Here is a 25,472-nt window from a genome sequence, read left to right on the forward strand (position 1 = left end):
CTACTTATTCTTTTCACTTCCTTTCTCTTCTTGAATTTCTTTATTGTCCATGTGGTCTTACCTCTCCTTCTGTGTGGTGTCGTTGTAAAAATTAGATAATTTTGAATGCAGCATTTTCTTCCCCTCCAGATGCTTTTCCTTTTTCCCCATGTACACCATCTGCCTGTGTGTGCTCTGGGAGTTGTGCAGGTGTTGGTTGGGATTAGGTGGCAGAACTGAAGCGAAATCTGTTAAGTTTTGCCTGGCAGCTCCTTCCTGCACTGTTTTTTAATTACGAAGTTGCTCTGTCAAATAGAGAAGGAAGGGAAGAACCAGTGAAATAGCTCTGGAATTGAAGAGAAGCAAAGTGGGGAAATGTTGGTTGCTTCATCCCGGTCCTGAGGATAATGTGGAGTAGCAAAGAAGAGGTATTCCTGTAGAAAAGTTGAAAAATCCAGAGGCTTTTTACCTCTTGTAGAAACTTTGAAGTTGAATGTTCCTCTCAGAGTTGTGCATGTGGAATTTGTCAAGCAATATCAACCAACTCAAATGCCATATTAAAATAGAAAAAATATAAAAGTGTATTGCATAGGGTAGTATGACTTCATGAAATACTAAGCAACCTCTAACATGGTTTCCTCTTGCTCTTTTTGTATATAGAAAACGTATACAACTTTGGAGTTAGATCTTTTTTCCTGGTCATTTCCTGATTAGCTTTATCTTGGCTGTTTCTTCTATATTTGTAGACTCCTCTTGTCTCTGTCCTTTGAACTTCATTTAGCAAAATCTGTTCAGATGTAAGATCTTCTTACTGTTGCAAAGTGCTCAACCTTTCTCCTTTCCAAGTGATGTTGAGATGATTAATACATTTAGTATATGTTGTTAGTGGTTCTGTCCACCAGTCTCTCAAGATCTTTCCTCTATGATTAGTTAGGGGAGGAAATTTTTTAGCCAAATTAAATAGCCAACTTTTGAAATTTTGTCTTCCTGACTCACATATGGTATTTCTTACATGATTTTGGACTGCTGTACCTAGTCTGTGTATAATGTCATCAGGTAGCTTGTTTGGGTTTCTATTAGAATATATTCTTACTTATTTTTTTATTATGAAATATGAATCATCAGACCTCATGTCATCCCTTGCAGCTTGCTTGCATAAACAAAACAAAAACCTATCTTGTTGACTAGCATGGTTTCTAGCTTGGTCCCAGATTTGACAAAACAGTTGTGACAATCCTCTGTGGACTTCGAAATTCTGAAATACGAACTATAAGAAAATTGTCTGCAATGCTAGAACTGTGAAAAGTTAATAATGATTCAAAATCAACTACTCCAAATTGTTCTATATTTAAATTAAGACATTTAAGATAATCTTCATCTCACTTCAGTTTAGTCATCTGAAGTCTAGTCTAAGCTGGTAGTGCTTTGGCTTGCTGTACAATCAGCAGAGAGATAGCTTCAGAAGGCTATTCAATCCTCTCATAAAAAGGATGTCAAATAGAATGTGGAATGAAATACTTCTGGAGATGCATATCTCTGCCCATTTATGATAGATGTGTAGATAGCTAAACAGTGACTTCTGTTGATCATCCTTTGTGTTTTTAAATGTTAAGAAATAGAAGGAAAAGGAAAATGGGTACTTTTTTAGTACAGAAAATATGTCCTAATTTAATAAACTCCGTATTTTGGAACAAAGGATTAATGACTGCTCTGCAGTTCATTTATTGGAGAAGGCTTGAAGGTTCAGATTCAAGAATGGTGGTGGCATGTACTGTACTAAGAGAATTGTACAGCTATTATGGAATCTGTAGTACACAATGACTCGTTAATATCTACTATCAATGGGAAAGTGTTGTAAAATCATATTTACGTGAAAATAGTAATGCAACTGACTAGACAAATGTAAAAGTTTCATGCAAAAATATTTAATATCTTTTTCTTTGGCAGCCTTGCTTTGCATCCTGAACGTGTGTTGGTGGCAACAGGTCAAGTTGGAAAGGAACCATACATCTGCGTGTGGGACTCGTACACTGTGCAAACTGTATCTGTTCTGAAAGATGTTCACACACATGGTATAGCTTGCTTGGCTTTTGATTTAGATGGTCAGGTATGTAATTAATACTCTTTTTTCAAACAAATTGTTTATCTGTCAGAAGTCTTGTTATGTAGCTTTTTCTTTTTTTAAGGAAGTGTATTGACTCAAGTTGAGGAAAAAAAGTTGGCATTAGTAGCAACTGACAAGTACTCACATTTGGCAAGAAAAGTATAACTTCAGAAGAGTTTTGAATGACGATGAGGTGGTGGGGAGTTTCTTGTGTTCTGTGAGCTGTAGTTCAGGGTTACACCATATGGTTGGCGATAGTGGGCCTCCCCTGTGCAGGGGCATGTCTTGTGCACAGAGTGATGGCAATCCCATTGTGTTACTGATCTTGGACTCCAAACGTCTTCAGGCAGTATCCCCTTCTCCTGCCATTTGCACTTGCTGGTGGCTGTCCACATTTTGATTGTTTGTTCAAACTCATGTATCCTGGATCTAAGAGTCAAGAAAAAGATTGTATTGGATTATAGTTTTTTACTTTAAAACATTCTCTGAGTAGTAAATTGTCTCTCAGAGTTGCTGCTTATAAGGGAGATCATTTTTACCAACCACTTGCTCCTATGAGTAAGGAGGCTTTCTTGATTGATGTATTAGGAATGGAAAATGCACGTTAAGTAGCAGCTGAAGAGGTATTAGCCATGCAAGTCCTTTTCGTATTTGTGGTCTCATGGTCTTATGCAGCACTTCCTCCCCTGCCAGTTAGCCTTATGTGATATTCAGTTTTACCTATATTCTCAGTTCCTTTTTCTTTCTAAGAAGGTCAGTATCTGTTACTTACTACTGCTTTTTTAAGTGAGGTGGTATTGTTGCAGAGACCAGTTGCTGTCATTAAGACAATATCAAATGGAGCTCTATTGAACACAAATAGAGAAAAGCCTAGCTGTAGCTGGGAGAGGACTGGAGCACAAGTCTTACGAGGAGCGGCTGAGGGAGCTGGGGTTGTTTAGTCTGGAGAAAAGGAGGCTGAGGGGAGACCTCATCGCTCTCTACAACTACCTGAAAGGGGGTTGTGGCGAGGTGGGTGTTGGTCTCTTCTCCCAAGTAACTAGCGATAGAAAGGGAGGAAATGGCCTCGGGTTGCGCCAGGGAAGGTTTAGATTAGATCTCAGGAAAAATTTCTTTACTGAGAGAGTGGTCAAATATTGGAACAGGCTGCCCAGGGAGGTGGTAGAGTCACCATCACTGGAAGTGTTCAAAACGTGTAGATGTGGCACTTTGGGACATGGTTTAGTGGGCATGGTGGTGTTGGGTTGATGGTTGGACTTGATGATCTTAAAGATCTTTTCCAACCTTAATGATTCTTTGATTCTGTGATTCTGTAGTGTGTTTCTGTTAAAACATGCTGTAATTGTTGTGGGGAGGCTTTGAGTTTGTTGGAATGATCTACAGATTTGATCATTCAGGTTTCTCATTGTTTAGAGAGTAAACTTCTACTAGAACATCAATTCTACTTGACAGCGATATCTTTCCTCTGTGTTGTTCTTGTCTGTGTAAACTCATGTCGCTTACTCACTTGAACAGCCTTAGTAATTTAAGATCAAAATGTATCTAATTAGGATTGAAGTCCCCTAACTCTTTTTTTAGAATACAGTTATGCATCCGCTGTGCGTATTTGAGATCTGAATGTGGATCTGTGATTTTCTGTAGGAGTACCCAGTACTGATTCTTATGTTTAAAGCCATAAATGGTCAGAATTTAGGATGTCCACTTTTCTCAGCATTTCCATATGATCATCTTTTTCCTGGCATTTGTTAAAATTTTGAGGTCTTGGAGGAAAGCTGGATATAGGTTTTTCAAGATCTGTGTCTCCAGAATTGTCTCCATATGGAAATACAGTAAAACACAAATCCAGTTCAGAAAGATCTGCAAAGTATGCTTGTTTACATCTTTCCTATTGTTTTAAAACTAAATTTGTCAGAGTCCCTGACCACGTTCTTTTAGAGGGTTTAATGTTTGATATTAAACATACTTATTTGATATATTTGGCATTATATGGGATCTTGATTTAGTAGAGTGATACAGCAATGTACTGAAATCACAACACAAGCAATTGCAATATACAGATGAATCACAAAAAAACGTGGTTCCTGTTACTGGTCTCTAGAGGATCACTGTTATGATGCTGGGCACCTCCAGTCAATGGGAAGGAATATGTGGATTGAAGTGACGTCAAGGCCATTGCCCTCTTCAAATTTTCTTTTATTAGTTGTTCCGTTTTTACATTTCATGTTGGGCTGTGCCACATACGCACTCTCCTCCCCACCTCCAACCAGTCTGCCTAGCTCAGGAAGACATTATTTATTCTTTATTTATTATCCTTTATTAATTGTCTTGGGGAACCTGATGATTTGCTGGTGCAGCTGCGATATCTAAAACTGTTACCCTCCAGTCTCCCTGGTGTTGAGAAAAGTTCAGCTTGCTTTATGGTACATTCTTCCCCAAGCTTGCTGGGTTTTTTGCTCCCTCTGAGCTCTACTCCACTGTGGGGGTGTGCTGGTTGGTAACAAGATTTTTCAGTTCTTAGGAGAACCAAGAACAAAAACTAATCTCCCTTTTTGAGAAGTCAGGGTTATGTTAGCTTATGTCTGGAAAGGCATCACCCAAAGTTTTTGTGATGGGCATGCAGTAATTGTAAACCTAGTCTGCATTTACATCTCTCATTCTGCAGTAAGACTGGAGTTGAACTGGTTGGAAGTGTAACTGGAATTGAAACTGATGTTCCTTCCAAGAAAGTTTTTGAAGATTGAATAGAGTGGTTGGACGTTGTTGTTTCTGAAAAATTGAAGTTGGCTTTAATAAGTAGGGAGCATTGATGGCAATTGTATTTAACTGGTTTAATTTTCTTCTTATAATCTTGGAGCTTTTCAGGCAGTAAAGAAATGGTGGTATTGAGAATAGTTTTCTGTCTTTGGGAAGAAATTTACTTAAATTTGGGGTTTGCTTTTGCTTTTACAAACTCACTTTGATAATCTACATAGAAATTGAAACTAAATTTGTCATTAATATGTGTAGGTATTAACTGCTGAACAATGAAAAAAACTTTATCCTAAAGATTTGCAAAGCTTTCATTTATCAAAATTATGATGTCACAATTCATGCATAAACTGAACAAAAAGTCTTAATTTTCTGTAAAAACTCAAAATCACTCAGTTTCTTTTTCTGTAGTCTTTCTGTTGAGAATTTCTGTAGGAAAAATAACATTTTGACTGGTTAACAGATATAGTAAAAGTAGACTACTGGCTAGTATGGTCAATGATTTGTGTCAAGAAATCTGTGCAAAATATCTTCACAGTTGAACACAAGACAGGCTGCAGAGTGTAGAAGGATTTCAAACTTTTATTTTTCTGTATTTTCTTGGAACAATCTTTTTGTCCTTCCTGGTTTTACAGTTGAACTGGCTTCAGACTCTTTCTGAATATTAAGGACTTCATGAAATTTGTATGTTTGGGGTCTTGTTGGATTCTGGTTTGAGAAAGGATTCAGAAAGGAATAGTTACTCAAATGTTTTGAAGAAGCAAGCAAAAGACTCTTAAAGCTTTTAACTGTTTTTAATCTTTGTTTGTTTCCAAGAAGATTGAAGAAAATATTTTTCTTTGTATCTTCTGAACTTGTAAAATAAATACTTAAATTCTGCAAGTTATATGTAATTAAAGGTAAATACATGTGGTTTCATTAACTTAAGTGAGATAATTCCGTTTTGCAAATGTCTGCTGACTGCTGCTTGCCATGTGTGCTATATATAATTATATATTAAACATAAATCAGAAATATCTTGTTATCCAAGAAGATCTTATCCATCTTTATGATCATGGTACCGTAACTGAAGAAACGCATCTATGGAAGCTTCGGCATAAGATGTCTCTTTAATTTTTTTCTATATCAAAATGTAGCTATTGCTTCTAACTCAAATATGTTATGAATTTGTTATCATTCAAAATGATGACTATAGCTTTCATTAATATATTGAGTTATTTTTATTTATTTATTTAATTTGGATGTTTTTAGCGATTGGTCTCAGTTGGTTTGGATTCGAAAAACACGGTTTGTGTATGGGACTGGAGAAAAGGAAAATTGTTATCAGTGGCTCCTGGTCATACAGACAGGGTAAGTATAAATAAAGAACTTGAGTGTCAATATAATTTTAGTTTGTTAAATCATGTTTGTGCATACATACTAGAGCTATGTCTGAACAAAAAATAATTAAGATATGTGAAGATATGAACATTTATTTCAAAAACAAAATGCCTAACCATTTATTTGGTATGGTTTGTTGAGACTGTAAGCATGTAGGAGAATTGCAAAATTAATGCACTTCCTAGACCCTAATTCCCATATGGGAAATCAAAATGCAAATAACCTCTTAAATTTCTCTAGTACGTAAATAAACCTTTTATGTTGCTTTACCATGTGTTGTAATTGCTCTAGGAAAAAAACAAACAGAACTAACATGAGCTATACGTTGCAATTTCAGTATTGAATTCAGTATTCAGGGGTTAAAAGAATCATTCCAATAGTTCCATTTAAAGCATTTCAGACTATCTGTTAATTTGCTGCAAGTTTTTTTAATTTTGTTCCTGACATCCTTGTTTTTTTTAATGCAGATATTTGATATTTCTTGGGATTTGTACCAGCCAAATAAGCTTGTCAGCTGTGGCGTAAAACACATCAAGGTAATGAAATGAATGTTAATTCATAAAATATTTAAGCTGCAGTAGTTTATAAAATACATACATAGAATCTAAAAGGAGTATATAATTATAATATGAAAGGTCCTCTGTAAGAATAATATTTATTCCTAGGAACCGCAGTCATGAATCACACCTGACTTACACTAGACATTTGACAATATATATAGTGGAAAAGAGACCACCTTTGCTAAAAAGAGTTCATGCCCTGAGAGAAGGAATGCAGAAGGAATGGAACGGTTGTCAGTAGCATCATATGTAATGATTGTAATATAATTTAAAATTTAGGTTGTCTAAAACATGCTGTTTGAAATCCCAAGTAGCATAAGACAGAGTGCACATGTTTAAGGTGAGTCCAGGTACTCAAGTTTCAGATTCTTGGAACGATTAATGAATTGTTACACTGCAGAGGTGAAATCAGTTGAAAAAACATTTCTTACAGTTTGAGAGAGTATGGGGATACAGTGGAAAGAGAAAGGAAAATCTTTCTTTTAATTCTTTTCCCTGCTGTTATTCCTACCTTTGTCATTTTGAACACTCTGTACCTGTTACAGGATTTATAATTTGGACAGTTCATGTCGCTTTCAAGCAAGTTTCTATGAAACACTCTGCTTTGTTTGATCCATGTACCAACTGTCATGCAGAAACAGCTTCTTTTTCAGGTTTAACTCTGCCAGCAGGATTATCAGTGCTTGACTGCCATCAAATAAGGTTCCTAAAGTCACTGCCTTCTCCCATGCACTGTCTTCTGTGTTACCACGTAACAGCAGTAGATGGCAGCTTGAAAGTTCTGTATTACTCTTATGTGTAGGTTCCTATGGTGGGAAAAATGCATTGCTTTTTATACATTCAACTTTTAGATTAATAGGTATTAATGGTTTACTGGAAAAAGTGTTCAGTGTGTTCGCTAGATTCCATACATCTTTGATGTAGCAGAGTGTTTAGCATGTTGTTCACAGATTTCCTTGAGCTTGATTAATAATGATCTTTTTTTTCTACGTCAAGATCTAAACGGACAGTTATGCCAATAGTGAGCTAATATTTTCCAGCAGTGATTTAGTATATTAAAGGTGGCTTTATGATGTCAAAACATATCTGTTTAGATCAGTAAAAGTTTATCTGAGCAACTTTTAAATCTCTATGAAGCCCTTCTTAAATAACAATAACATTTAAAAATAATTGGTGTTTCCTTTGAGAAAACATTAACTAAAAATCTGAATCCTAGAGATTTATAGGCATTTGGATCAGGCAACCGATTTTTCTTGATGTGTATTTTTCTTAAACCATCCTCTCTTCTTGTTCTTTCAGATACCAATAATTACTTTTATGTTTGTAATTCATATTGTACTTTTTCCTCACATGATATTTAATGCAAATTGTAATACTAATTAATCAAATTATGTAGGTAATTCCAAGTGAACTGATATTGAGGAATTACTTTTCTTAGATACGTTACTTACATCCATATTGGAGTTAGGTGTTTGCTTTATGCAGAGACTGTGCAATTTACTTCTCAAGGAACAACATAATGTATAACCAGTGTACTTCGGTTAAAGAAATACTAGTTAAAACAGGGGATTTGTCTAATCAGTATATGGTTATTTCTTAATTACAGTATTGATGGTACCAAAATCATTCATTGTAACTGCTTACATTATCCTATATTAATTGAAGTCTCTGCTCAGAATTTTGAATAGATTATTGATAACAGAGAGACTTGCTGTGAAATACAGTTTAGTAAACATGTATACAGAAAACATGCTGAGGCAATATATGAGTAACCTGTCAGCAGTGATGAAATGAATGCTTTCACATTTTGCACTGGATTACTCCAGCAGCTCGTTGACTTTCCAGTGCATATTTACGTGTTTGGGCAGGAGGGTTTGAAGGGAATATGCAGGTGCTGCTTGTCTGTAGAGATCTCAGAAACTAGAGTGTAGCTGGAGATTGAGTGGGCAAGTATTGTGCTCTGACAAGAGACTTTGCGTGTATTTAGTTTAGGAGTCATCTGTACATGTTGGGTCACCTAAGAGGAAATTAACTCTCATGTGATTGCTGTAATCACATACTAATGGTTTATTTGAAAGTTCTCAAAAATGTCCACCTTAGATAGCTGCTTTGCATGATCAGTGGTTCTGATGAGAAGTGGTAAGTCTATAATAAAACCAGCTGCTTTCAAACAGAGGAAACGGCAACCTTATCAGACATTTAATTGCTTAGATTGCCTCTTTAAATGCCTAAAGTAACATAAAGTGCAAATGCAACATTTGCAAAGTGGAAGTCTTATGTCAAAGAAATAGCAGATAATTCTATTACAAAACACTTTTCAAAAATGACTGAAGATACAATTGGCTCACAAATTATAATTTGAAAGCATTTCAGTTTGGTTTAGTAATGATACCCTGAAACTCTTTCCCACCTAGTCTGATATGCTGATTTTATGGAAAGATAAAGTTGGTTAACAACATAAAAAGTTGGTAATCAGCTGGAGGACTAAAGCAGGGAAAAGGGTATGAATGATGATGTCTCTTGGAGGTAAGGTACTTCTCTTTCAGATGTACATATTAAATCATAGGATATTAGTGAAATACCCATCTTTCTAAATCGCTTTATGTTGCAGTTCTGGAGTTTGTGTGGCAATTCATTGACACCAAAACGTGGTGTTTTTGGCAAAACTGGTGATCTCCAAACTATATTGTGCCTTGCCTGTGCAAGGGATGAAGTGACATATTCTGGTGCACTGAATGGAGATATATATGTATGGAAAGGAATCAACCTTGTACGGACAATACAGGGAGCACATACTGTAAGTATATCTCTTTAAATTAATATAAAATGTTAAATGGATTTCTGGAGAGCTGGAAAGGGCAGTGCAAGATCACCTGGTCTGTGTTCCTAAACAATTTCAATGATAAAGACTCAGTATGTCCAATTTGCATTTTTTTTTCTTCCTTTCTGTTGCTTAAGATCACTGTTATGGTAGAAAGTGAAAGCTAGATTGAGAAATACATTTGGATATCTATTTATGTACTGTCTCCCGTTACCGTTGATGGGGGATTTAGTAATCAATAGAGCCTGGAATGCATTTAAGTTCACCCTTAAGTAGACATCTATTATTCTGTTCAGTTACCCACATGTGTGTGTATATATAGTGACATTTTGTATACTGGAGTTGTGAGTATAGCTGCCTCCCCCAAAGAATATGTGCAGCAATGTGCGCCGGTGGCCAAGAGGGCCAGTGGTATCCTGGGGTGCATTAAGAAGAGTGTGACCAGCAGGTCGAGAGAGGTTATCCTCCCCCTTTACTCTGCGCTGATGAGGCCTCATGTGGAGTATTGTGTCCAGTTCTGGGCTCCCGAGTTCGAGAGACGGGGAACTTTTGGAGTGAGTCTAACAGAGGGCTACAAGGATGATTGAGGGACTGGAACATCTCTCGTGTGAGGAGAGGCTGAGAGCCCTGGGGCTGTTTAGTCTGGAGAAGAGAAGGCTGAGTGGGGACCTTATCAATGTCTATAAATATCTGAAGGGTGGTTGTCAGGAGGATGGAGCCAGTCTCTTTTCAGTAGTGCCCAGTGATGGGACGAGGGGCAATGGGCATAAACTGCAGCGCAGGAAGTTCCACCTCAACATGAGGAAAGACTTCTTTACTGTGAGGGTGACGGAGCACTGGAACAGGCTGCCCAGAGAGGTTGTGGAGTCTCCTTCTCTGGAGACCTTCAAAACCCGACTGGACATGCTCCTGTGCCCTAGGTGATCCTGCCTTGGCAGGAGGTTTGGACCAGATGATCTTCAGAGGTCCCTTACAACCCCTGCCATTCTGTGATTCTGTAATATGGATTTGCTTTATCTGACTTTCTTTTGTGGATGTGTAATTAGTCCAAAAGCATCTCAGAAGACTTGGACTCTTATATTTAGTCAGTTGGTGTTGAAACAGAGAAACAGGTCTCCAGAGAGGCTGTGGAGTCTCCATCCACATCGCTGTGCATTTGGAGATACTCACAACATGACTGGACACAGCCTTGAGCAACCTGCTGTTATCTGACCCTGCTTTGGGCAGGGGTTTGGACTAGAAGCTCTCCAGAGTTTCCCCTCAACATAAGCTAGTCTGTCATTCTGTGAATTGAGTCCTACTGGCTGGTCATCTGATAGCTCTCTAGAGACATTGATTGTATGAACTGTAATGTAAGCAGAAACACCTAGCTTGTTTGTAGACACATATGTTTAGTCATTTTAGCTCAACTCAATCACTCTTCTTTGTCTTATGTTGCTGCCTTTTACTGTATTCATTCAGCTTTTTAGGACAGTATACAGCTTTGAAAAGTGAAGACATATCAGTGAAAGTTTAATAACATTTTTCAAATTGTTTAATGCAACTATCAAGTGATTATATTTTTGCTACATAAGTTTTCATTGTATTTTCCATATTGTTTCAAAGCATATAGTTTTCTGATTAAAGCAGGCAGCAAAAAAACACTTAGTGGTTTGCAACCTAATTTGTGCATGCCAAACTATGACAGTCCTCATTTTCTTTCATGATAGTAAGTCATATACAGCAATATAATGCAAGATTCAACTTCTAACTTGTCCAAATATCACTTTAAAAACAAAGCCAATCAGTTTCTGGTTGTTTTAACCTACAAGGCTTGAAACTGCTAAGGTAACTTTATGAAGCTATATTATTTACCGGTTTAGGGTTGATTTTTGTTTCAGAAAGCATTGTCCTTTCTAGATAATATTTGAAGTTCACACTATTTTTAATTGTTAATAAGGAAAAATACAAGCATATGTGTTCCTATATTGCAGCTTTGAAAATCTAGGTAGAAATCAGTAACAATTAATTATTCTTATAAAAATAACGTTTGTTTTAACTGGCATTATTGGACTGGATGGGATGATGCATGTAACTGAAATATTAAAATCACTCTTTATGATTTGACCAGGTAGAATGGAGGGGACAAAAAGTGATGAATGAGATATATGTGGGAAAGGTTGCAGTCAGTCTGTAGTAAGGAGACTCTTGGTTTACATGATTTAGAAATGTACATTCAGGACGATTGCAGCTTCTTGAATGAACTAATAATTTAAAAGCGATTGGACTGGTTATTTAGATAGCTGTATAATGACAGTGTATCTGATTATGAACAAAAATAAAGTTATGAAAAACATAAGTGTGGAAAACATGTCATAGAAACTATATTTTACATTTGAGATTTCTTTATATACATATAAGTGTATGTGTATAAAAAAATAAAAAATATATATACACACAACACCACATACCCTCCTGTATGCATCGATAGAAATATTAAATGTATTCAGGAAGGCCCAAATTATAAACCAAGAAGTATGAGGGGATATTTTATCCTTCAAATATTCCCTGACTCTTAATACCTTCAGATCTGGTTATAGTGCTCATGTTATTTTTCAGTAGTGTTCTACTCTATCCTGTATTTTCCTAAGGTGACATGGACATTTACTTTTTGATGTTGAAGTTAGTGAAATGAAGTTTTTGAAATGCTTATATTGCATATGCAGACCTGGATTCCCAGAGGCAAGGGTACACTTTGTCTACTACCCAAAGCTGATCAGGAAAATACCCTCCCATCCTGTTAGGTGCTGTAGAAGACACCTGTCCTGTTCATTTGCATATTTGTTACTTGGAGTATTTAGAATTGTAACAGTTTATTTCTCAGAATAAGGCAGAACTTTTCAGCTGTTTCAGTGTGAAATGACGTAACTGATAAATGTCGAACAATGAGAGCTTGTTGCTACATGACCTTATGTGCTATGTCAGTTCTTTGTTGACCACAAGATCAAATTTGAAGTTCTCTGCTCCTTATCTTTAGTAGTGTCAGTGAATGGAGCTCAGGTGACCTTGGAGTAGGTCTCATCTAGCTTTCTATTTTTGGCTCTGTCCTTTAGGCTCAATGGAATTGTACTTTGCAGTACTGGAAATTAAGTAGGGGCACTAGTCCATGGCTTTGGAATTCATTTTCACAAGAAATTAGAGTCACTACAAATCTCACCAATTTTAGGGCAAAAACGCCCCAACAAAATCTCTTCTGGAAGCTTATTTTCCAACAAAATGAAACCTTGTTTTTCAATAAAATATTACCTTAAAGGATAATATTGTCAGACTATTGTAAGCACAAAATACAGCAGCTTGGAATGATTGTGCCTCTTCAGCCATATTAAACAATTACCATCATATTTTGCAGCTATTTTGTACTTAATTTTATAAATCATGTCCTTCTTGTCCAGTCTTTTAGAAGAAAATGCAAGTGTAAATGATAACATTTGTGATGTGCATGTGTTAAAAGCGCAATGTAGGAAACTGATACAAATTTCCATTCAATGTGCAAGAGTTGGAATTGTCATCCCTGCATGCCTGTTTATCATCCTGCATCATTACTCCTCAACAGGCTGGAATGAAACTGAAAATTTATTCAAGGAAAACATTTTCATTATTTGCATGAAGAACCATGTATTCCTTTCTTGCAGTATAAACAGTAGATACCCCCTAATGTGCTTCCCACGTTAAAGCACATCTAAAGCATGTAGTGATGTGGGGATATAGTCCATCCAGCTGGCAGTGGTCTGCATTAATATAGAAAATGGGTTCTTTTCAAAGTTTGACTATCTTTGTTACAAATACATTAGCTGAAAAGACATTTTTTATTTTAAGAGTAATTCAGTGTGAAAAATAAATCATGCTGTCCCAATATAAGCAACTGAGGAAACGGATAGCAACTTTAACACTAGCAAGAAAAATAAAAATTCACAGCTAAGTCAAATTATCTGTCTTCTGTCGCAGCAATACGAAGAACTGTAGACAGAGGAAAGAAGAGTTTCTGGCAGTTTGAGTAGAAACAAAAAGTTGAAAGCAAATAGGTTGGGATGACTGGAGATTTCACTTAATGTACATGTAGGAATGAAAAGTAGGAAAAGATGGAAACAAGCAGTGGTTAAGAGTGAAGGCACAGAGTTCATGTGGAAGGAACACTGGATGGCAATGGGAAGCTCCAGTTCTAGTTTTGTTGATGTCTCCTAAATAATAATACCAATAATGAAACTTTTAAAAGGGAGAAAGAAAACAGCAACGTGAAAACGTATGTAAGTTCATTGGCACTGGTAGTACTGGAAGTTATTTGTGGGCAGTGCATCTGATTCTGGAAAGTTAATATATACTTGACTGAACTCCCCCCCCCCCCCCCCCCCAACATAAAAATCTTTTGTTAGATATCTTATTTTTGTACCAATGCACAGAACAAACCATAGATTCTTCTATTAATTTTATGATCTTACATGTTCTAAATTCAAGGTAGTCCATGACTATTTTTATATTTTTATACACACACACACAAGATGTTACTTGGGTATTAAAACAAAATAGTATACTTATTTAAAAACACTGTATAAGGTATAAAGATTCTTGTATGCTATGCCTTTGCCTTGCATAGTAGATGTTCATAAGATGCTTTCTCAGTGGCTGAATAATTTATTTTGAGATAGTCTTTCAGAGGTACACATTAAAGTTGTGTGGATTGATGTCAGAAACTGAGGTTAAATAACAGGCTTGAGGTTAAATAACAGGCACTCTGTTAAAACTATTGCACACCTATGTCAGTTGGCTGAACACTAATTAAATATAGATGGAAACAATATAATGAACTTAAATGAATCGTTTTAAGCTGGTATCATGTACCAACTCATTAAGTCATGCAGTATTTTTCTCCTACTGCTTAGATGATTCATGGATTTGAAGGTAACTGTCCACTTATTTCAGCCAACGAGAGGTGTATAGACAGCTAATTTTTTTTAAATACAAAAATGCCCATTTTTTTAACTGTTTTATGGGTGACTTATTAGATAGGAAGATTAAATTTCACGTAGTGGCTCTCCACTGTAAACTTACTGACACCAACCTTAAATGTTTGCAATCCATTTCCTTGCTATGCAGTATATATTAGGAGAGAGAATATCTTAGAATAAATGCCCAACATGTGTTGCTTTACATGTTAGCATCTATGTTCTGAATTGTATCTAGGAGTAAAAAGGAGGCACTGGAATTCTTACCGTACTGGTATAATGTCTCTGTTCTCCATATTGCTCGGTAGTAGTCACTTGCTTCTGAAATTTCCATATGATTTTTCAAGCTTGGTCCTAATTATAGCTAAATGCAGTCATGTGTTTTAGGAATTGTATAGTCAGAGTTAGTGTGGTGGTTTTTATATAAATGACTGCATTTAGGTAAATTAACGTGTGATTTTTGTCCGTTGGAGGCAAGATAGGTCCAGCAGCAATAGGAAACCTGAGACTACCTCACTATTGGAAGCTTCTTGGATACAAGCAGTGGCAAAGTATTCATGCAGTAGAGACCATCTTTGTCAAGTTCTTCTTATACTTCTCCAGCTTTCAACTATCATTTCTGGTAGATCTGGGCATTTATTTCTTTGTTTGCTCTCATTCAACTCTTTTTTTCAAATTTGAGGGAACACAGATGTGATACCAGCTGGTTATATTGGAAAAATAGGAAATACTCTGCTTTCTGAGAAAACTGCTGATCAGTTTGAGATTAAACCGAATTTTCCTGTTCATTGGGAACTGTAATGAAGAATCTGTAACAGAAGAACGCGGTCCGTATGCCAAACTTTTAACTTTTAAGATGGAAGACTTTGATCTACACCTTTTATTTTGATTCAGAAGCACTATCAATCTTTGTTGCTCACATTATTCAATTGGATCAAATGAAGTCAATGCAATTGTTTGCCTGTCATTACTCCTAGAAGGCTATTTACAATCAAGAATCAAATTATGTTAATGAGAATTTAAAGCTGAAGGATTAAGAGAAGCATGAAGACTCCAAAGTTACTTTGCATTTACAATCTTGACAGTTTCTAAAAGGAAAGATTTAGTGGAAGAATTATGACTGACCAAGCTACCAGAGTAAAGAATCTGTCTTTTCCCTGTTAAGTGTGGGCCTAAATTAAATGAAGAGTAGCTAAGCTAAGCTTCTTCCATTAAGTACTGACCATCCCCATTAATAAAGGACCTTTTTTCTAGTTTTCATCTAATTCTTCTATTTCAGTGGTACATAGACTGAAATGAGGATGTCCTATTGCATTTCAAGAGATTGAGCAAGCACAACATCTGCCAAATCTCCTTGACAACCAGTATGTCCTTTTCAAGATAAGAATATTCTGTGAAATGGAAAGCAGATTAATCCTGGATCTACTTGATCTTATCTTCAGAATATTCAGCCAGCTTCCCACATCTCCAAATATCTGGTTCTTTTTTTAATACTGACTGATTAAATCATGGATTTTGGAAGGAGTTAATTAGAGAAGAGAATAATTCTGTTATCAAGGTTGCATTCAAAAAAGAGCTTTAAAAGATTCAAATATGGCAGAACTTGGGCAGAATTCAGTATACAGTACAAAATGAGCCAAAATTCCTCTAGCCTTTTATTTGCTCAATGATGTTAAAAGGTTAATGCAGTAAAACAGTCACACACACAGAGAAACAAATAGAGTTTGGTTTGTATTTTCAGAAATCTGTGGGCTCCTAAAGAAAGAGAAAGAGGATTTTCAGGACGTTAAGAGATAATGGGAGTTAGCCTGCTAATCTGCTTATGACATAAATATTCCACTACATTTCTGTTTAGGCACGTACTACTCCTGAAAATATGGCTTGTCTTAAAAGTCTGTATCCTGATGGACATGACACATCAAAAAATTTGAGTTCTGTCATCCTAGTCTTTCAGTTCTGATTGTCATTTGACATTCTAGTAATAATATGCTTTTTTTTGTGAACGGTGAGAGATTTCTTTTTTCTCAACTTGAAAAATCATATCCTTGTTACCTGATGCTAGGAAAGCACAGTCCATATTTCATTATGATCAGTCCATTATGGTATTTTCTTTAGTTATAGTTTAAGAAGAAAAAACGAGTACTTGGGAGTTCTTACAAGCCACAACACTGGATGCTAATTTGTTCTGTAAGTGTAGAGCTTTATTTTCCCCCAAAAGCCAATCTCTCCATTGCAAATTGCTTTCATTTTTGGGGTTAATGTGCTTCATTACTGTAAAATCCAGGCATCCTCAACCAAAGAAACTGTTGGAACTTTACATTTACTTCTTTACAAAGCTGAAAATTTCAGAACAGTGTTATAGAAGATATATGTCTATTATTAGCTGTTCTACATTCTTTTGGACAGGAGTTACAGAGACAGATTTTCCCTCCCATCTTTTTTAATGCTCTCCCATTTTCTTTTGTCATAGCTGAATATTAAATATCATTAAATATAATTTGCAATAAATATAGAATAGTTTGTTTTAACTTCTCGTAGGCTTATTAGCCAAAATTGCCTTTTCAGTAGCTTTGCTTACTGAAATGTGTGAGCTACTTTTGAAATTAAGACTAGTGAGTTGTGTAGGTACTTTAAAAAAAAACAGTGTGTATGTTACTTAGGTAATATATCATGATTATGTCAAATATAGTGGCTATGTGAATACAGTATATTTATTTCAGTAATAAATACATCATATTTGCCTCTCTGCTATCCTGAAGAAAATATGTATCAAGTGAGTTAAAGAAAATGTGTTAGGTTTTGTTTCATGACGTACACCTTTAAAACAAGAGCTTGTATTATGTCTTTTTAAATGGTGTAAAATGATTACTGTTTTTTTTATATTTTGCTTAAATTTATTTAAATTTTACATCAATTTTCCTCGGCTTAAAATGTAAAAAAATCCCAGATGTTTTTTGCCTGGTTGTATAGAAGCTGAGTAATAGCAACAAAGGCCCTGAACCAAGCCTGACGGAGATGAGTGGGAACCTTCCTAACTGACATTTGTGAGAGTTGGACCATCCCCTAAGGCAAGAGGATATGAAACTAAACTCTGTCTAGGGATGAGAAGCAGCATCACTCCAATCATCTCATCATCATCATCATCATGAAAACAATATTGCAACAATTATCTTACTGTTTGTCACAGAATGTGAATCCTGCTCATTTTGAGTTTGTTTCCATTTCTGACTCTTTCATATTTAAAGCTTGTATTAGTTGTGTATGTTTATGCAATTTTCAGCAACATAACACGTAGGAAGACAGGAAGATAATCAATACCAGCATGGACAAGAATTCCACTTTCCATATTAGTATCTCTAATCCGTGTGTATTGTTAAAAATGACTTTCTTCTCTCTTTAGGCAGGAATTTTCAGCATGAATGCATGCGAAGAGGGGTTTGCCACTGGTGGCAGGGATGGCTGCGTTCGCTTGTGGGACTTAAATTTTAAACCAATTACTGTGGTTGATCTCAGGGAAACAGACCAGGGATATAAAGGTAAAAAGAAGTTTGTCACTCTTGATCTATCAATAAGATAGGAAATTTACCAGTGTTTTGAACAAGAAAAGGCTTTAAAAAACCCAAAAAGTTGTTTCCTGTATGTTACTGTGAACTATTTGCTAGATAAGAAATTTGATCATGCCCACTAGTATGAAGATCATGTATTCCTTCAAAGTTACTGTAAAACATCCTATGAAGTTGTAAGCACAGAGACTCAATTTTTTTTCTTTTAAACCAATAAAATGCACATCTTTTCTATAACACAGTAGTTTTTTAACAAGGAACAGTGATGCTTTAAGAGAACTGAGAAGAGACAGTGAGCTCTACGGTGTAAAACAGCGGAGTACGGTAATTACATTTGCTAGTTATCCAAATTTTTATTAAAGCTATTTGGAAGTAATCTACTGTTTGTAGTGCTTACATATACGTATGACTTCAATAACAGTTTATGTCATGCTAAAATTTTATGTCTAGCAGTCTATGGCATGTTTTGCCAGTCTTCTAGATACTGTTGCTGGAGTGATTTAGGAAAACAATACAAATGTGTACTGAAGCACTAATTTCACTTACAATATTGCTTTTGTTGGCATTTGGTTTTCTTTACCCTTAGTCCCTTTGTTATTTTCTAATATCTTGCCAAGAATTTGATAATGTGGTAGAATGTCTGATGGCAATCAGATATTCAGGTTCAATAAATAATCGATTACAAGTTAAGTCTTTGTATTCTGTAAATGACTTGGCATTCCCACCCAGATTGTGAAATATTGCAACAAGATAGAATACATTCCATTTCAAATGCCCTGGTGTACAGTGACTATTTTGAGACAATTTAAGAGAAATAATTACTTCAGTCTGAAATCAAGTGACAAACGTGTCCATATTTATACTTCTCTTGCTTCATAGCAAGATCAGTTTTTTCTTCTATGCAATACATTTTTAAATCCACTGCTTACCTGACTTTTTTGGATAATGATTTCAGTTTATGTCATGTCTGATAGACTTATTTCAGGTCATTTAAAAATAAGAGTTCTTTATTTCTAAATATAATAATTACTTATTATGATTCTATTTGAAGTCTAATTAATGTTTCACAGTAATGTGTTTATAGTTAGACTTGTCCCTTTGTGTTAGAAAAATTGATCTAGCTTATAGTACATTTAATACCTCAGTACATTTGTCAAGAAAATACATGTTTGCATTGAACCAAAATTTCTGTCTTTCAGTACTTTATTAACCAATTTAATATACTTCAAATCTACTTATCAAGCGGATCTGGAGTGTCTCCTAAGTGAATTTGTACATTATCAAATACATTTTGAAATGACACTTTTCTGCTGTTGTGTCTTCAAAATACTACTAATATCGGTGCATCTCTCATTTCTGCTATCAGTAATTTGTTTTCTTCCTTCAAAACAATCTATTTGTCGGTACCTTCTCTGTCTTTCTTACAATATTTTATTTAACTGTAGCCCCTTTAAGTCTCCAACAAAAGCAGATGTCTTTTCATTTTAGCAACGGGAATAAATACCTAGTGTTGCAGTGACTATTGTTATGAAATTGTGAAACACTTGTTACAATATTTTCAGTTGCCTCATGACTTTTTTTCTTCTGAGCATACAAGTAGCTCAGTAATAATTCTGGTGGTCAACACATGCACCTTCACACTGTTAAAATGTCCTGTAATTCGAAGAATAAAGATACCTGCCAAGGGAATTACTCCATAGTGAAAATGGTGATTTGCCTTTGCTCTAAAAATCAGTCCTGATTTGGGTAAGATATAATTAGGGTGGGTGGAAGAGAAAGGTAGACCTGTTTGCACGTATATTAGAAATTTTGGCTTTTAAATTTCCTCAGCTGCTGTTTCTCAGCTCTGTTGTGTGTAGTTGAAAGCTGTGTTTCATTCCCCATTTCATTCTTTCAAACCTGTTCTCCACTCCAGATTGTCTCCTTTAGTTTTGATAGAATGGACTCTCACCATGAAGTCATTTGGTTTTTCTTGATCAGTTATGTGAACTCCACCCTCATCTTTTTGACTCATCAAATGCCATGACAGATCCAATAGCTTTTAAAAATCCTACCTTTAATAAATTCAGTTTCTTGATTCATTTCCTTTCAGTCTTTTGCATCTGTGATTTTTCTTACTGTATCCTTTTTAGGATTGCCTTTATGACCTGACTTCTACATGTTTTCTTAATTGCATTTTCTGCTGCTCCTATACCTTACCTCTTTGTAATTTTACCCATGAACACAAACCCAAGTTTTGTATCCCTGTGAATGACTCAGAGTAATTAGTTGACTATAGATATGTCTCCAAGTAGTGAAATTGTTTTTCAAAATATCTCCTTGCACCGTGAGAAATTCCAAATTACTAAAACAGATGTCTTAATCATCCATCAAAGATTCTGTCTCTTTCTCTCTTTATTTTTTAATCACTGTAGACAATATAGCCGTATAATGTCTAGATTATAGGGCTGAACGGTAAGGTGGTTATGTTCACCAGTGCAGCACGACAGGAACAAATCTGTAAAGCAAAACAGTTGTGTGGAGGGCTAGCATAGAACAATATATATGCATTTTAATGGGTGTTTGAAGGGTGTTAACTCTAGTCTGGTTCAGTGGACTGAACGTTATATTGCAGTTGGAGTGCACTGAGTGCACTTCGGGAGCACATCTTTCAGTTCTGTTTCATATGGAGTCTTATTTGTGCATTTGAAGGCTATCTTGTAATGCAAAGCATGGTAAGTAGGCATGATCAGAAGCTTTGCTTTGAAAGCTTGCTTTGTCAGAATTAAAACGTCAGTGCAGATGGACCAGACTGGCCTGCTAACCCACCCATTCACTGTTTCTGAGTCTTGGAATCTTTTTCCAATGTTAATTTAACAATGTAAGGCTCTTCTTTTCCCTTTACATAGTTAATTTTCTTTTTTCAGAGGAACATCAACTCATATAATTGCAATATTCCTTTCTCCCATCTGATAGATAAAATTTTGTCTCATATCAATCCAGAGTAGTTTTTCAAAGATCATTCTTGAGCTACTCTCCACAACAGTCAGTGTTTAGGCAAAGTGAATGAAGTTAGGCATTGCTAGCATCTGCTTATATACACCTGAAATTGGCAAAACTGAGTTGCACTATCAGAATAACAATGCAACAAAATACAGCCTGTTTTAAAAGGTGCATATTCCTAGAATTGGACACCTAAGGCTGGGTCCTCAGTGTACAGCTGTCCTAACTTCTATTTTATTATTGCCAACCGTATCTACAAACAAGTGCTGCCTGTGAGTGCTCACCTCCACTGTAAGCCTGGAAACTAATTCAGTTATTAGAAATATGTATTAAATTCTATCATAAACCCTTTTCATCTCTTTATATGTTGTTTCAGTTTGATTTATTTTTATTTTCTATGTAGTCAGAAAAATAATTCCAGATACTATTAAGCTGTTACAAATATTTGCTTTATGGGGAGCATCTCAGAAACAAGCTAGGGAGAATTGGGCTTTCTGCCCAATTGACTGTTTTGCATATAATGTATGTTCCTGCTGCTTCTGTCACTTACGTAATTTAGGTTCATCTAGCTAGTACTAAGGTCCATGGTTTGATCAGAAATAGTAATTTATATTGTCTGCTACCTTTGCTGAAATTTAAAGACATTAAATGTGTAATTTCAGATGCAAATGTCAGTGTTATCTTTCTCTGTCAGAGATTTTGTAATACAAGAATTGGCTACATGTCCCTTATTTAAATTAAGGATCACATTTTATTTTAGAATTTTTGTAGTACTAAGCTTGAAAAGTTAATGTTCCAAGGGCAGTGTGTGTTATATGGAATAGATAAAGGGAGTAAATGAAGGAATAAGAGAAGGTATATGGATACTTCTTGATTTTTTTTTTGCTTTTATGTTTTGTCATGTGTTACATTACCTTTGTTTCACAAATTCTCAGGATGTATCTCTCAGTAACAATCTCTTCTACAGGTCTGTCTGTAAGAAGTGTTTGCTGGAGAGGAGACCATATCCTCGTCGGGACACAAGATAGTGAAATTTTTGAAATAGTGGTGCATGAGCGTAATAAGCCTTTCCTGATAATGCAGGGGCACTGTGAAGGAGAGCTGTGGGCTTTGGCTGTCCATCCTACAAAACCGCTAGCAATGACTGGAAGTGATGACCGATCAGTCAGGTTAAATCTTGTTTGTTTGTTTATTTGTTTAACTGCATATGGCTTTATACAAACAGCCATTTTGTAGATAACCTAATTGAAATGTATATATTTTAAGCGTATTAAATGTGGCATTGAAGTTCTTCTGAACCAGTTAAGTTACGCATGAAATTAAAGCTCTCCAATAATAAAATGCAGTGGAAATGTGTATTTCACAAAAATGAAATATAAATTTGTATTCAAATACAAAATTTGAATAAATTTCATTTAGCCTAACGTTAAGCACTCATACACAAGTATCCCATAAGTGTTTCCTTTTCAAGGGTTATGTTAGGTATTCACAGGTAACAATGAAAAAAATAGTAATACAGTTGTAAATTGTAATAAAAATTACAATTTTTACTCTTACCGTATCTACTTTTCACAGACTGTGAATTAAATTTAAGTTTGGGAGTTTCATTAAACTTAATGCATGCATAGTAAATTGAATCTATATTATGAGAAAACCCTGTAAATTACTCCCTTTTAAAGGTCACCTTTTTTTGTCAAAAATACCTTTTCTCTTTTTTCTTAGAAATTAAATGTATTGGCATTTTTCTTATATATCTCAAGTGTTACATGGTTAAGCAAAACAGTAGTTGAAATATGAATATTGAAATTCTGCTTTAGAATTCCAGATAGGTATTGTAAATGATACATGTTGTAATGTATCTCGTAGTAAAAACTTAGATGTTATAATATTATCCAGTTATATGTAAGGAGTTATGGATAATGACTTGTTAATAGGAGAGGATATGTGTACTGAGCAAAGTCTTTAATTGTTCTTTAATGTTGTTCATAGCTAAAATGATGAACAAAATAGTGGAATTTTCACAGGGTGGCCTAAAAGTATGTATTGTCATATGTTGTCATTCTTTTTATATTCAGAAAGTCAAACAAAATTAATCTGCTGCTGCATTTTCTCATTAGATATTTTATTTTAAATATAAGAATATTCTTTGCTGTTTGCAAAATTCACACTTCTATTTTAAGATTTTCCTTTGCTGAAAATTATTTTAAAATAAAACTGTGTCCAGCGTTCTGCAGAAAATGCAGGCTTCATGCTATCTATGACACAGCTACAAACCACTGCTTACCTTTGTTTGTTACTTTATTTTAGAATCTGGAGTTTAATAGACCATGCTCTCATTGCCCGGTGCAATATGGAGGAACCCATTCGCTGTGCTGCGGTTAGTACTGATGGAATCCATCTTGCTCTTGGAATGAAGGATGGCTCTTTCACTGTGCTTCGAGTCAGGTATGTTACAAAAATTTAAAATAGGTATGTTATTAACTCTTTCAAGCATGTTATCTAATTGCCTTTATAAATTCTAAGTATGTGTATGCAGTGACCATACATGAGGAGAGCACTTACGTTTCTGTTTTAAATTACTGATCTTGAGGGTGCTGAGATTTTTTAAATGTGTGTGCTACGATGGGAAGAGACTTCCCGAAACAACACATTTGAAAAAGTATATTGGTCTATTTGCAAAGAATTGCAGTGTTCTAGAAAGTGTTTTACTTCAGTTTTTAGCTTCATTAATTACTCTTGAATTATTAAGAAATAAATTTTCATTACTTACTAAATTGTTTCCATGTGTTGGAATGCTACTGTCAGCACATCACGCTTATAAAAACAATGCTGCCTTGTTGCTGTGATCCCACAGTTTTAAAGGGCAAATGAGATCTGTGTTTCATGTCAGTGGCGTTTTCTCCCAAGTGAATAAAGATCTGGTAATCTACCTGATTAATTTTTTTTTTGTGGACGCAGCTTGAACAGTTCCCCTTGTTCGCTTTCCCTCAGCCCAGTGCAGGACCTTCTTGTGTTGCTGTGCCCTTCTCTTTTTTTTGGCCATGAACACTAAAAATAGCAGTGTTGTGTTTGCACATGTGATGGTAAAGTTCACTTAATCATTTTACAGTTTTGTCTGTTTTTTAAAACTGGGAACTTGATGATAAGACTTTTCTATACTTATGACATGCTTTCTCTCATACTACAGAGATATGACTGAGGTTGTTCATATCAAAGACAGGAAGGAAGCTATTCATGAACTCAAATATTCACCAGATGGGAACTTCCTAGCTGTTGGTTCCAATGACAGCTCTGTGGATATATATGGTGTGGTTCAGCGATACAAAAAAGTTGGGGAATGTATTGGATCTTTAAGTTTCATCACCCATATGGATTGGTCTTCGGACAGTAAATACTTACAGACCAATGATGGCAATGGGAAGAGACTTTTTTACAGGATGCCAAGTAAGGTTCTGAGTTGCCTTTGTGGTATTTGTGACTTATTACAGAAAGAATATATACTAGTTTTGTCAAAACAGACAAATATAGATCTTGGTTCAAAGCACTGGGTTACAGAGAATTTTGTTTCTAAGTTTATATAAATATTTGCTATATTTGAATAAATACAGCATTTTCTGGCAAAGTTACTTACATATTTTTATCCTTACATGTTTACTCTTCTTTATAATGCATCTTTTCATGGTAGAGATGCTGGCTTGTAATTTATTTTATTTCAAAACTAAAGCTTTGCTCCCACCTTTTTAGAAAAAGAAAGATATTGGATTCAAATTCAATTTTGCAATAGCTTTATAGCTCTGTACTTATTGAGCTTGGATATTAAATGGGTTATTATAAATGGATTATTAAAATATGTGGAAAGAGACGTACATTGCATCTTGGAAGAGGCATCTGATTTTCTAGAACTATGTTTACAGCAGAACTGAGGAATTTAACTTAAAGAGCTTTTACGGTGAGAAATTTCTAATAGAAACAATCAGAATGCAAATTAATTTGGAAGTATAATGGTATTAGGTAACTGTAGAGAAAATCAGAGTACCTGATAAAAGGATGCCAGACTGTTAGGAATTATTCACTAGAAACAAAAGAAATGTTGAAGCTGTGATACATATATGATTCAATCGTGCAACCTTCAGAATGAATAAAAATATTAAAATGAAATTTAGCTGGACAGTATATTGATAATGCAAGTTATCAGTTATAGAAAAGATGGGCCTTTTTTATAGCAGGGGACTATTAAAGAAAATTAGTGTATTGTATAATATTAGAATGTAGTTTCCAGATTAAAAGTTTGTGACAACCTCAGTATTGTAAATATTTTCAAGACAACACTGTCTTGAAAAGTTGACTGAACTGTCA

At 35.2% G+C, this 25,472-nt stretch overlaps 1 protein-coding gene across 2 annotated transcripts in view; it reads left to right on the forward strand.

The window, feature by feature from the left end:
- The window catches only part of EML5 (EMAP like 5), a gene marked incomplete at both ends in the record, with an annotated part of 113,375 nt that overhangs the window by 22,538 nt on the left and 65,365 nt on the right, over nucleotides 1-25,472 (forward strand). For both annotated transcript variants that reach the window (XM_082000541.1, XM_082000542.1), the window contains 8 exons: nucleotides 1,927-2,086; nucleotides 6,083-6,181; nucleotides 6,679-6,747; nucleotides 9,383-9,568; nucleotides 17,972-18,107; nucleotides 22,084-22,285; nucleotides 23,424-23,561; nucleotides 24,304-24,560. In XM_082000541.1, the coding sequence (XP_081856667.1) occupies nucleotides 1,927-2,086; nucleotides 6,083-6,181; nucleotides 6,679-6,747; nucleotides 9,383-9,568; nucleotides 17,972-18,107; nucleotides 22,084-22,285; nucleotides 23,424-23,561; nucleotides 24,304-24,560 (1,247 nt within the window). The remainder of the gene's footprint in view (nucleotides 1-1,926; nucleotides 2,087-6,082; nucleotides 6,182-6,678; nucleotides 6,748-9,382; nucleotides 9,569-17,971; nucleotides 18,108-22,083; nucleotides 22,286-23,423; nucleotides 23,562-24,303; nucleotides 24,561-25,472) is intronic.

This window comes from Phaethon aethereus (genome assembly GCF_964289735.1).
Source record: "Phaethon aethereus genome assembly, chromosome: 5".
In the NCBI taxonomy this organism is placed as follows: domain Eukaryota; kingdom Metazoa; phylum Chordata; class Aves; order Phaethontiformes; family Phaethontidae; genus Phaethon; species Phaethon aethereus.